This window comes from Eriocheir sinensis, unplaced genomic scaffold (genome assembly GCF_024679095.1).
Source record: "Eriocheir sinensis breed Jianghai 21 unplaced genomic scaffold, ASM2467909v1 Scaffold577, whole genome shotgun sequence".
Classification (NCBI taxonomy): Eukaryota; Metazoa; Arthropoda; class Malacostraca; order Decapoda; family Varunidae; genus Eriocheir; species Eriocheir sinensis.
In genome coordinates this window covers 175,001-189,249 of record NW_026111917.1, presented here as the reverse complement: position 1 = coordinate 189,249, position 14,249 = coordinate 175,001, and the positions used below count along the sequence as shown (strand labels likewise).

The 14,249-nt window shown below is 48.7% G+C and overlaps 1 protein-coding gene across 1 annotated transcript in view; it reads left to right on the top strand.

Moving 5' to 3' along the window:
- The first annotated feature begins 6,661 nt into the window (after nt 1-6,661).
- Nucleotides 6,662-14,249, top strand: part of LOC126993180 (uncharacterized) — a 77,101-nt gene continuing 69,513 nt past the window's right edge. The window contains exon 1 of the mRNA XM_050852041.1: nt 6,662-6,827. Coding sequence (XP_050707998.1) covers nt 6,731-6,827 — 97 coding nt within the window. The 5' untranslated portion in view covers nt 6,662-6,730. The remainder of the gene's footprint in view (nt 6,828-14,249) is intronic.

The following is a 14,249-nucleotide window of genomic DNA, read 5'->3' as shown; positions in this document are numbered from 1 at the left end:
GAACTGTTGAGGAATTTCAACCTTTCTAACCATAGTGTGTCTTCCTAAAAATCTTCCTGGGTTGCACTTTTCTTTCCTTACTTTGATTAACTCACTGACAAATAATAAAAAAAAATGAGGTTGAGGTGCCCTGCCTGACACCCAATGCTGCCGTGACAACTGCCGAGCCCACAATACTCTCGGTCACACGGTACATGGACACTAGCGCCGCTAGCATTACCATCCAGCAACCCAACCTCTTCAATACAAATAACTTTTGCCGAGGCACCATGTTACTGCCCATGAGAAGTCAACAAAAGCTACAGATAGTTTTATCTTCTTCCTCTTTGCGTTGCCAGTTAAGGTCTCAGAGTTACTATGTGCTCCAGACAGCCTCGGTGTGTCCGCGCTCCCGCCTGTTCCCGAAACGGTTGAAACCATCAAACTAGTCTCTCCCACAACACCATACCATATAATTTCGCAATACAATCAAGGACACTAATGCCTCAACAGTTGTGGGGATTCATTCTATCTCCCTTCTTGAAAATAGTGAAAACTTTAGATCTTACCCGTGATTGGGGTGCTGTCCAAAGAAGAAAATGTTATTAAGCAAACTGGCCCTAGTGAGCATCCACTGGGCTGGCAGGGGCGGGAACACACCCGGTGGAAGACCGTCTGGCCCGCACGCTTTACACACACACACACACACACACACACACACACACACACACACACCGCTCCGGTAGCTCAATCGGCTAGAGCGCCGCGCTGCAAGGCTTCACGGCCAGACAGGTGGCGGTTCGAGCCCCGCTCAGACCGGATTCTTTCCGTTGACTATGAGTGGTTACTGTCCCCCCTTGAGCAAGGGGGATGGGGTGTGTGGTGTGTGAGGTCCTGGCAGTACCCAGAGATTGACGATAATGAGCACTTGCTCACGTCGGGAGGGTACCTGCTGGCGAAAGCGAGTTGAACTCGTGATCAGGCCGTGGTGAATTACACACACACACACACACACACACACACACACACACACACACACACACACACATAAAAATAAGAAGCTGTAAAGATATTATCATTGATATCCCTTCTCTGTTCACCTAGCTATTGCCATGGTTGTTATTAGTCAATTGTCACATAACTGATACATTATTTTTATCATTATTAATCAACGTGTCATATCACACCAAAGATATGCTTGTTGAGGCATGTCCTCTCCTTAGTTGTAACGCTGCTCCGACACTCTTATCAGGTGTTGCTCAATAGGAGCGAGACGCCAGGCAGTCCCTTGCTCCACTTCAAACTTATCATGCTCGGTACTGGAGACTGAAGCATACAAGAGCCATCCCTTTAATTATCGACGTCTAATTGCGCATAACCTTACAGGCGATATTTTTTATATAGAAACTTTTAGCGCAAATCCTTTTCCTCTGTAATGAAAATTTGGTGCTCAGTGATTCGCGACAGTGTTTGTTCCGGGAAAGAATCACTTGCTGATATCGTTCAGTGAGAAGTTTTGAAGGAAGCGCTTCGTTGTCCTTGCCAGCCACTTGTTTTGATGAGCAGCAACGGAGGCAAATAAAAACGTTGCAAGGTTTTCCAAATGCCCACCACAATGTCGAAATTTCTTCGGTATAAAAACAAAGGTAAGGCAACTGCTGTTCCAAAAGTCGGGATATTCTTTCACACGCCAAGTCAACAAGCTCTCAAGCAGCCCGTGTCTCACTTCTGTTGCTGTTCTGTTGCTGTAGTGTGCTGCAGTGACTGAACAACAACTACTACTACCCAACACTCTGCTCCGCTAAGTGTTATTTCTGATTCGTTACATTTCATCACTCTCACCCTAACACACCTGCTTTCCCTCGCTGTACTAACCCCATACATCTCACAACTTCACAGTGGTGCACGCAAGCTCCTTATAAACGTTCTACACGTATTTTTTTCATTTTCATTTTTGTTCATTTTCCAGGAAGTGTTTATATTTGATACTGTTTCAGATTGTAATTTTCCTTGATAAACGGAAATTTTCAGGCCATCAGACGACACCCCGCTCGCCGGCCGTATTCCCCTGGGACTCTCTGTTTCACCTACGCTCCGCGGAAGTGCAGCCAATATGCCCTCAAATTTGAAACGTTGTTCTAACTGTGGCCTTCGCCAAGCTCCGCAGTCGTTTTTGCGTCAAGGCAGGGCAAGATGAAAGAAAAATCAAGCACCTGGAATCCACGATCCACTCGTTAACACGGGACATGAAATATTTGGCGGAGCGAGTCACAGCGTGTCGCAGGTGTTCTACACGCGGGGTACCTCACCACCCCTTCCTTCTACCCCTGCTTTTCCCCATACAGCAGCCTCCCTTCTCCCGCCTGCCTCCCCCTCCTCGCTAGTGCCTTCTCCCTTCACTTCCCCCTCCTCCTGCATCTCCCTCTTCCCCTCCACTCCTCCAGCCGCTTCTCTCCTCTCCTCCCCTCTCCCCTCTCCTCACCCGCCATCTCCCCTCTCCACACCCACCATACTGCCCTTCCCTTCTGCCACCGCTGACTCCCATTCATCACCCCCCTCTCCCCTTTCCTCCACCTCTTCCCTCCCTTCCGTCTCTTCCTGCTCTTCTTCGCATTCTCTCTCCTTGTCCTCCACCACATCATCTCCCCTCTCCTCTGCTACCGCTACCTCCCCCGCCTCATCCTCCTCCCCCGCCTCCCTCCCTCTCCCCTCCTCCCCCCCCCCCTCTTCCCCCTCCTCCTCCGCCACCTCCTCCTCCCCCCCTCCCGCTTCGACGTCATCCCCTTCCTCTCCTTCTCCCACTCATCGTCCTCCTCCTCCTCCTCCTCCTCCTCCTCCTCCTCCTCCCCCTCCTCCTCCTCCTCCTCCTCCTCCTCCTCCCCTGTTGCCGCCCCTCCCTCTCCTCCGGTAGCGGCTTCCCTTCCGTCTATTGACAAAGTTAATAAGAGGAAAGTACTGGTGGTTGGGGACTCTCAAGTCAGGTTCATTGACAGGTACTTTTGTTCAAGGGATAAGGAAAATAGGCTTCGAGTGTGCTTTCCCGGGGCAGGCATCCAGCACGTATCTGGCAGAATGGAGGAAATTTTAGTAGGGGAGGGGACACAGCCAATCGTCTTCTGCAGTTTCGGTAGTAATGACATCAGTAAGGTGGGTAGCGAAGAGATATTTCGGCGCTTCAGGGAATCGTTCGCTAGAGTGAGGGACTTCGGGGGGGTGCCGGCTGTTTGTGGGGTGTTGCCGAGGAGGGGGGTATGAGAGGGATGGCTTTCCAGAGCCTTAGCAGTAAACAGCAGGCTGGCGGCCCACTGTAAGCGAAATGGTTGGCTTTTCCTTGATAATTGGGACCTCTTCTACAATAAAGGCACCTTGTATGCCAAGGATGGCGTGCACCTGTCACTCCAGGGGGTGGAGGTTCTCGCAGACTCCCTCGACCGATCACTTAGCACCCTACAGAATTTTTTAGAGTAGGCGAGGGGGGAGGGCCTGTCAATGCATCGCAGACTGGGACTAGGGGGCGCAGGAGAAATCGAAAGGATATAAGAAAGGATGGGCTAACGGCTTATTACACCAACAGTAGGAGTCTCGGGAACAAGATAGATCTACTGAGGGGGGAAGCATGTGTCGAGAAATTCGACATTATAGCTATCACGGAAACATGGGTGGATACTGCCAACAAAAACTTCATGTCTGAGTATGAAATAGATGGTTATCAGATGTTTCACAAAGATAGAAAGGGAAGAAGGGGAGGGGGGGGGGTGGCACTTTACGTTAAAGAAACACTTAAATGTTCCGCTAACAACTCTGAATAAACAAATGGCGACTCATAATCAGTTTGGGTGGACGTCCACAAAGGGAAAGACAAACTAATTCTAGGGGTTCTTTACAGGCCACCCAACCTCAGCAGGCAGGACACTGATACACTACTACAAGAGGTAGGCAGGGCGAGCAGGAGCAAAAATGTCTGCATAATGGGGGATTTTAACTATAGGAATATAGATTGGGAAGGCGTGGTGGGTGATCTAGAGTCTGAGGATTTTCTGAAAGTAATACAAGATAATTTTCTAAAGCAGACAGTAACTGAGCCCACCAGGGATAACAACATTCTGGACTTGGTCTTAACTAACACCGAGTATATGATCAGCGAGCTGGATGTTGGGGGAGAATTAAGTGGCAGTGATCACAAGGAAATTAGGTTTAAATTAGACTGGGCGGTGACCCATGAACTCAACCCTGTGTTGGTGCCCGACTTTAGAAGAGCTGATTATGAGGGGCTCAGAAGACATCATTAAGAAGGTAAATTGAGAAACCTTAGGGCTGGATGAGGGCCAGATCTCAGGGCTGGAACCGGAAAGACAGGGGAATCATGTAGAAATGACCTACAATAATTTAGTTAGAGAAATTGCAGAGGGTCAGAGACAGCATATCCCTTACCAAGCACGTCGGAAGGAAAATAACGACCCCAAATGGATGACCCGCAGACTCAAGCATGAGATTGGCTTAAAGAGAGGAATTTATAGGAAAATAAAGAACGGAAAAAACCACCTCAGGGGTAGGTATGTTGAGTTAGCCAGGTCGGTGAAGAGGAACACCCGCCTAGCAAAAAGAAATTATGAGATTAGGGTAGCCAACGAGGCCAAGAGCGATCCCAAGGGCTTCTTCAAATTGTACAGAACGAAAACAAGGGACAGAATTGGACCGTTGAAAACAAACACGGGCGAGGTCGTTGAGAATGGAGAAGATATGAGTCAAATGATGAATAACTATTTCCTCTCAGTTTTCACGCAGGAAGATCTAACAACCATTCCGGAGAGAGTTCAGGTATATGAGGGCGAAGAGAACGACAAGTTGAGGGATGTGATCATCACTAGGCAAGTAGTCCAGGATGAGATTGGTAGGTTGAAGAAAAACAAGTCGCCGGGCCCAGACGAAGTATTCCCAAGGGTTCTGAAAGAGTGCAAGGAAGTCCTTAGTGGCCCTCTTGCCGATATCTTTAAGATGTCGGTAAATTCTGGGTATGTGCCCAATCAATGGAAAGTAGCTAATGTGACGCCGATTTTCAAAAAGGGAGACAAGTCAGCCACCTCAAACTATCGCCCAGTTAGCTTAACATCAGTTGTAGGAAAGATGTTAGAGTCAATTATAGCCGGGAGCATTCGGGACCATCTAGAAAAGCATAATTTAATTCATGATTCACAACATGGGTTCACAAAGGGTAGGTCTTGCCTTAATAACCTGTTGTCCTTCTACACTAAAGTAATCGAGGCGGTTGACAGAGATGAAAACTATGACATGTTGTATCTAGATTTCAGTAAAGCGTTCGACAAAGTCCCTCATCACCGGCTATTACTAAAATTACAGGCGCACGGCGTAGATGGGAAAGTTTTGAACTGGATCAGGGCGTGGCTTAGTGGTAGGAAGCAGAGAGTGCAAATCAATGGCAGGAAATCTGGATGGGGCAGTGTTACGAGTGGCGTCCCACAGGGGTCGGTGCTGGGTCCTCTGCTTTTTATTATTTACATCAATGACTTGGACACAGGAATTAGTAGCGATGTCAGTAAGTTCGCAGATCGGTAGAGTAATCCAATCAGACAGCGACGCTACCGTTCTCCAGGATGAGCTTGATAGACTATATGATTGGGCGGGGAAGTGGCAGATGGAATTCAATATCGGGAAGTGTAGCATTTTGAGTGTAGGTAGGAATAACCCCTTACATAATTACTCCTTAAATGACACTCCTCTAAGCAGGTCTGGGAGTGACAGAGGCTTAGAAGTCCTAGTGAGCGCTGACCTCCGTCCTAGGGCTCAATGCATTCAGGCTAAAAATCGGGCAAACAGAGTACTAGGTTTCATCTCAAGGAGCGTGAGCAATAGGAGCGCTGAAGTCATCCTCAAACTTTACTTAGCACTAGTTAGACCTCATCTCGATTATGCAGTTCAGTTCTGGTCCCCCTATTATAGAATGGATATCAAGATGTCAGAATCTGTACAGAGGAGGATGACAAAGATGATTCAGGGGGTGAAAAACTTGCCTTATGAAGACAGGCTGAAGCAGTTAAATCTACACTCTCTAGAAAGGGGAAGGTTGCGAGGAGACTTGATCGAAGTCTATAAATGGATGAAGGGATTTAATAAAGGGGATGTCAATAAAATTTTGAGAGTGAAAGAGCCAGGTAGGACGCGTGGCAATGGTTTTAAGTTAGACAAATTCAGATTCAACAAAGACATAGGCAAGAATTGGTTCACCAATAGAGTCAGGCTTGGGAGCCATGTTGTGGGTGCCAATACCATAGATACATTCAAGAAGAGGTTAGATAAAGCCATGGATGGTGAGGTAAGGTGGGGTTGAGTGTACAGGAGCACCTTTGTATAGGCCAACCGGCCTCTTGCAGACTCCTTACGTTCTTATGTTTTTATGTTCAATAAGAAAGACGATCAGACAACGATAGCCGTGGACACCTGCAGCAGGCGCCAACACTCAGCACAAAATACCCCAAATCATCACTCACTGAGACGAGAATTTTGATGTTTCCGAAACATGGTAATTATATATTGTTAAACAATACTTAGTAACTTACGTTTCATGTATCAGACAGTGTTTGGTTCAAATGCGATAACGCTGCTCCATATCTTTCGCTTCCCGAGATAAAACGATTGACTGTATGAATGGAGTAGGGAAGAGATAAGGCTCTCCTTATAAAAGACATCATCGGAAATCAAATCACCACAAGCGGCTACGGTGGTCTCCATCATCATGGGTCTGCCGATCAAGTCGGGGCTGCTGCAGCTCTTGTTGTTGTTGTTGTTATCCTGCTGTGTAGCGCAGACCTCCAGCACTCCAATCGACGGGGGTGAGTTGCTCCTTGTATTTCTTTCGAGGAATTTACATTCATTGTATCTCTATGAGACATGGGCAGAGCATGGGAACATGGAGAGGGGTGTCGATGCCTTTGGTACCAGGTGCCTTCATGGCCAGGGAGAGGCAATGGCTGAGTGGTCACCGTAGGGGCGCGGCGTCCAGTAGGACGCAGGTTTTCGTCTCGCCCACCTCTACAAACAAACTGGCATAAGACACTCCACATGCTGTCCAGAAGACCCCCTCTCAACCCGGACAATAGATTCTCTGTAAAAAAGGATCAATATGAGCTCTGAGGCAGCATGTGCCAAGCTAGATGGCGCCAGTATAAACACTTGCCTGCGCCATAACGGCCATGGCTGACTGACAATCTGGCCCCACCAAGAAAGCCTACCGGTGCAATTGGCGAAATATGAAGAAAAAAAACGGTCGACTGACTCTGTGTGGAACCAACGACTACGTGAATCTGAATGGAGGCCATTTACCAACCTGGTCCGTGTACGCCTGATTCCGGCTATACGGGCACGTGGCACGCATCCCGGACGTCGATCCTGCTCATAGGGTTGTTTGTGTACGAGACAACCTAGAATGGAGGAGACCGAGGGACGCCCACGTAACTCATGGATGGAGAAAGTCCATCGATTTTTGGAGGGGGCTAGAATGGGCTGGGCAGCTGCGTGGAGGCTTGCTCAGGTTCGCCGTCTTGGGTGGAGTCGGCCGATGAGTGAAAAAGTTGGAAAATTTCGTTTAGTCGGCGCAACATTTTTTTTTTTTTTTTTTTTTTTTTACCTCGCAGCGTATTGCGCCGGTAGGTTTCTTCCCGGTGGGGCCTGATGGTCGGCCCAGCCCGTTCTGGCGCAGGCGAGTGTTTATAGTGGCGCCATCTTGCATGGGCTCATGCTGCCCTCCCGGAGGTCATCTTTCATCCTAGAATCAAGAGTCCGGGTTGATAGGTGGTCTTCTGGACAGCATGTGGGTAGTTTTAAGCCACTCGGCGGCGGCTGAAAAATCCCAGCTTGGTGGCACCGGGCGGGGATTGAACTCGCGTGCTCCTGAACGAGGGGCCGTCACGCTGTCGACTCAGCCACTGCCTCCCCATATGCCGGCCGGTGAGTGCCTCCTGGCGTATACTTTTTGTTAATTAGTTTGTAGTTCATTATTGTATTCCTTCCGCTGGTTAATTCTGAAACAGTCTTCCTTCCCTTGTATTTCGTCCTGCCAGCGACTTGAACTCTCTAAGAGGGGAGTACCAATGCACATCTCGACACGATATCAACCATTTCTTCCGGTCACTCTTCAGTTTTCTTTAACACGAACTGCAACCAGCGTTTTATTTGTCTTTGCCCTTGAGCTGGTTTCTTTACTGCAAAAAACTCATCATCATTACATGTAAGGCACTGCTATGGGGGGAAGCACCTTCAAGTAATAGAAGTTGGTGCATATGAAGACGATCAAGGAAACATGTTATGCTTAAGACGAGAACAAAAAGGATTACAAAGATAAGACGATAGTAAGAGGCTTTCGTCGTTAATGAGCGCTCGCTTTTTTTTTTATCTGCCATGACATCTGTTCAAAGGTTGAGTACCCAGTGACGCACCCACTCACACTCACGGTGACGCAACGCCTTGGTGCCGATAATCTCGCCTTCACCACCAACTTGCCATGTGACGCGTGATGTTATGTAACCTTACATACGGTGATATTGCCCACGTACCGCGCACACACACACACACACACACACACACACACATATATATATATATATATATATATATATATATATATATATATATATATATATATATATATATATATATATATATATATATATATATATATATATATATATATATATATATATATATATATATATATATATATATATATATATATATATATATATATATATATATATATATATATATATATATATATATATATATATATATATATATATATATATATATATATATATATATATATATATATATCATTTTCTTCTTCTTCTTCATGCTTCTTCTTCTTTCTTCTTCTCTTCTTCTTCTTTCTTCTTTTTATTATTATATTTCTTATTATTATTATTATTATTATTATTATTATTATTATTATATTATTATTATTATTATCATCATCATCATCATCATCTTTTGGGTAAACGGGGGATTAATCCCCCCAGGGGTCCTGCGTCCTTGCTCTATGGCGAGCTGTCAGGCCAGCCCCTGATCTGGGTTGGTTGAGGGGAGAGGTTTGCACTCCCTTCCCCCATACAAAAAAATATCCTCAGCCAAAAACAAATTAAAAAGTAGTGGTCGCTGTCGGGGTGCGAGCCTCAACCCCGATCCGGTCTTGCTTGGGATCCGACCGCGCGGCAGGCTTCCACGATGCAGCCGTATCCGGGGAGCCTTCCGTCAGTGACGGATACATGGCAAAGCCTACGGGACCCCTGCAGCTCGAAGGAGGAAGGGCCCCCTAGCCCCTCTTTTTGTTTTGGGGGTGGCCGGGGTGGTGCAGAGGCTTCGCACGCCCGCAGAACCAGGCCCGGGGTTAACCTTCGGAAGGCTCTTGGAATGTCCGGAGGCTCTCGGACAATGATCGATTGCCCTACCTATCAAATGAGCTCAGAAGGCTGAGGGTGGACATAGTGGCACTCTCTGAGACAAGGAGACATGGCAGTGGCGAGATCAGTGAGGGGGGCCGGGTACACCTTCTACTGGTCCGGCATGAGCAATGGCTTCCATGTCAAGGGGGTAGCTAGGGGCATCTCTAGCTAACTGCTGCCGTTTGTGGTTGAGGTTGCTCCGGTTGATGAGCGTGTAACGCGAGTGAGGCTGAAGCACACACTGGGTTTCATGTCTCTTGTTACAATGTATGCTCCTACTGAGATGCGTGAAACTGAAGAGAAGGAGATGTTCTATGTTAAACTCGACTCCGTATTAAACCAATGCCCTCCCCAGGACACACTCATTGTCCTGGGCGATTTCAATGCTACTACTGGCATTGACAGGGTTGGCTACGAGGTATGTGTTGGTCCCCATGGTTCCGGTACCAGGAACATCAACAGCTCTCTCCTCCTGAATTTTGAAAAATCCAGAAGGTTGAGAATTGCGGGTTCCTTGTACCAGAGACCAAAGCTGCAACGCATGACTTGGTATAGCGATGCCGGAGGAATAGCTAAGGAGATCAACCACATCCTCGTAAGTACTCGTTGGAAGATCCTTCAGAACTGCAGCATTTAGCAGAGTGCTGAGTCCTTTGCAACTGACCATAGACTTGTTGCTGCAACACTCAAGCTTCATGTCAGGCCAAGAAGAATCTCGAGATGCAACACTAAGGTGTTCCATCTTGAGAGGCTGAAGGACCTGGCATGTGTTCAGGAGTATACAGTGACAGTCTTAAATCGGTTCGATGTGCTCACCACCCTGGAGGACCCTGTAGAACTATGGGATACCTTCAAAAGTGACTCTGTAAGCTGCCAAGGAGTGAATTGGAGAGCGCCCAAGATCTAGGAGCGGCTTTGCCTCGGTGGAGACGGCGGAAAATATTGAGTAGAGTCGCGCTGCCAGACTTGCTGGGAATCGGAACCAATACAGGGCTCTGTCACGTAGGACTACATCTCTCCTGAGGAGAGACAAGGATAAGTATGTCAGGGGTCTCGCTGAAGGAGCCGAGGGCCATTTAAATGCGAATGACCTTCGACCTGCTTACCGAGCAGTGAAGAAGCTCCGCTCCAAATCTTCTTCTCAGGTGAGCGCTATCCGAACAACTGACGGCACCCTCGTGTCTGACGTGAATGGGCAGAGGGCTCATTGGGCTGAGTACTTTGAGCAGCTGTACATGGCGGACCCTCCACGTGGGCAGCTTCAATTGCTGGTTTGCAGGTGGCGGATGCTGATCCACCCATTGACGAAACCCCGCCCTCTCTGGTTGAGGTCAGAGAGGTTGTGGCCAAGTTGAGGGGTGGGAAGGCACCTGGCGCCTGTAACATCAGTGCGGAGCTGCTCAAAGCTGGAGGTGAGGGCATTACCCACGGGTTGTATGCGGTCTTGACTGCCGTATGGCAGTCTGGTATAATTCCTCCTGACTGGAAGAGGGGGTTGGTCGTCCCTATCTGGAAAGGGAAATGGGACCGCCAGGACTGGAACAACTACCGTGGTATTACACTGCTCAGTGTGCCAGGCAAGGTGATTGGCCACCTACTGCTGATGCGAATTCGCAGCCAGCTGCTGAAGCTGCAGAGACCTGAACAGTCTGGGTTCACGTCTGGTAAGTCAACAACTGACCGTATCCTAGCACTTCGCGTACTGGTGGAGAGCCAACGTGAGTTTCGATAAGGGATGCTTGCAGCCTATGTCGATCTCCAGAAGGCGTTTGATTCAGTGTATGGTGAGGCACTCTGGGAACTTCTGCGACTCCGTGGGATTCCTGCGAGGACTATAGTTTGCTGACCTGTATTCTGGGATAGAGAGTGCTGTGAAGTGTGTTTGTGTGTGTGTGTGTGTGTGTGTGTGTGTGTGTGTGTGTGTGTGTGTGTGAGGGGGGGGGGAGGGGTTGTCCAGCCTCCTTCCCGTGAATGCGGGAGTGAGGCAGGGCTGTGTCCATTCCCCATCGCTTTCCAACACTTGTATGGACTGGGCACTGGGCAGAGTTGTGGACCAGAGTCATTGCGGAGTATCCATTGGCAATACTAGTGTCACTGACCTTATTTTTGCTGTTAATGCAGTAATCCTGGCGGAGTCGCTGGAAGTTTTGGTGATGGCTCTTGAGACACTGCACGAGGAGGCGAAGCCCTTGGGACTTCTGGTCTCCTGGGACAAGAACAAGGTACAGGTGTTTGGAGGCTTGCTGAATGAAACAGTACAGTTTGTACATGCGTGTGGCGAAGACGTTGGGATATCAGAAAGTTTCACATATCTTGGTGGCGTAGTTCATAACAACGGCCTGGAAGTATTACGGAGGATTGGTCTGGCCCACGGTGTTATGGACTCGCTCAGCACGAGTATATGTCGTTGCCGATATCTGTGCAGAAGGACAAAGATCCGTATCTTCAAGCCCCTTGTGCTCCCTGTCTTACTCTATGGTTGTGAGACATAGACACTTGGAGAGGCGGATTGATGCTTTTGGTAATAAGTGTCTACTCAGAATCATGGGATATCGCTGGAATGACTGTGTAAAACCGGTGACTACTCCGTGAGATTGTTTCGACATATATTACCTGCATAGTCCGTCAACGCCAACTCCGGCTATTCGGGCACGTGGCTCGTTCTCCGGAAGCTGATCCTGCTCATTGGGTTGTCTCTGTAAGAGACAATCCTGAGTGGAGGAGGCCAAGGAGACGCCCACGGAGTTCGTGGGTTGAGAAAGTCGATAGATCCTGCCGGGAGATACTCGATTGATTGATTATTTTGGCGTTTGTCTTGGCGCCGCAACTTCAAGGTCATGTGGCGCCGAATAAAATATTAAATAAACTACATTTTAAAAGCTATACCAAACAGTATTTAATTAAAAACAGGGTAAAATAATTAATTAAACTGTAAAAATAAAAAAAATAAACTGGTTAAAATGAAAAACCTGATAAAACAACAACACTAAAAGGTCAATAAAAGCTACAGGAGGTTGAGGACGCCAGCCTCCTGTAGGAAGAGTGCCTTCTTCTCCAGCGGGAGGTTTTGAGTCCCGCTTAAACATAGCAGCGAATGCACTGGCTATGGCGTCGGCGACTTCAGCGGTCTCTGTGATTATGTTGTTGTTGATGTTGAGTGCAGGTGGTGGGCTCGATGAAAACTTTCCTCCTAATTTGTGTACCCTCTTCCACACTTGTGTCATTTGCGTCTGTGAGTTTATTGATGATACATAGCTGGCAAACGAGGACCGTCGTGCTTCTTTTAGTGTCCGGCGTGCCTGTGCTCGTGCTTTCTTGTAGGCGATGTGGTTGAACTCTTTCCTATGCCTCTTGTAGCGGTTTAAGGCCCGGCGTCGGCAAGCCACTGCCTGCTTGCACTCGTCCGACCACCATGGCACAGGCCGACGTGATGTATCCCCGCATATATGGCACCGTAATTGCGCGGGGGAGGATGAACGTAAGCTCCTCACAGTGTCTCTTGTAGACAGAGACACTGTGGCTGGGAGTCTTTGATTAGGAGCTGGAGTTCCTCCCGGCTTCCTCGCAACCCACGGCAGTTCCACTGTATTAGGATGAATTTTACTATTTATTCTTCAGGGCGCTCCCGGAGTGGGACATCCCTGATTTTGCACCGGCTTTCGCTGGAGGGTTAGCTCCAGCGCCAGTGTGCTCCCTTTTGGCCCAGTGGCCGATGGTACAGACCGGGGAAGACCCAATTTTCCCCGGTCTCCCGTTCCTACCGGTGACTTACTCACCCTGCCCGCACCAACCTTCCGCCACTCAGAGGAAGCGGCAGGGGAGGATGGCACGGGTGGAGCCTCCTGCACAGACTGTGCGGAGGCGGAGGAGCACCGTAGCCTTGTGCAGCAGCGGTCACTGGCCGACGGTCAGCCGGAGCCACTGGTGCAGGGGTGGCCGCAGCCGGCACCCGGGATTCTCCAAGCGACACAGAAGCGGGCGTTGGAGAAGGCACTTTAGAAGGAGGACTGTCCTCGAGGGACTCCTCACTGCGCGTGCGCTTCTGCTGCTGGAGTGATGAGGCGGCCTTCTGAGGCGGGATTGAGGTTGTGGGATTAGCAGGCTTGGCGGTTGTTGGTCGGCGATGTGCATGAAAATTAAGGGCAGCGGGGTAAGTCATTCCTGGGCTGGACATCTTGTTGAGGGCAAGTTGTTTCGCCTCAGCAAAGGATGCCCTTTGCTGGCTGCGTATACTGAGGACTTCCCTTTCGAACAAGTAGCCCTTACTTTCCTTTGATGAAGCAGGATGAGGCGCACCACGGTGGTAACATCTCACAGGACCAAGCAGTCGTCACCGTGGTTATCCATGCCACAGGACACACAAATTTTTGCAATGCCATTTTTCAAGCACCGACAGGTCTGGGTGACGTGACCATACGCTTGGCAGTGAAAGTACCTTCTGGGGTTGGGGATATAGGGCTTCACATGTAAATTTAGCCAGGCCAGTATGACAGTCCTGGGTAATACCAGTCGGATGAAAGTAATAAACAGGGTTGGTGTGGGTGTGAGTACTCCGTCAACTTTTCGTTGAACTCGTCGCTGATGTCACATCGTAGTGTTTGAGTTCATTCACCAACCTTTCTTCTGAGTAACGGAAAAGGCTCCGTGAAAAGACAACTCCCCGAGATTGGTTCATGGTGACATGGGGAGAGCAGGACACTGATGCACCTGGAACAGAGGTAAGGGCGCGGAGCTTTGAACTCTACTCTGGTGACGATACTTCAACCTGCAAGCTCCCGTCCCCTTGCTGCATGATCTTGGGCTCACGACCGCAAGTCT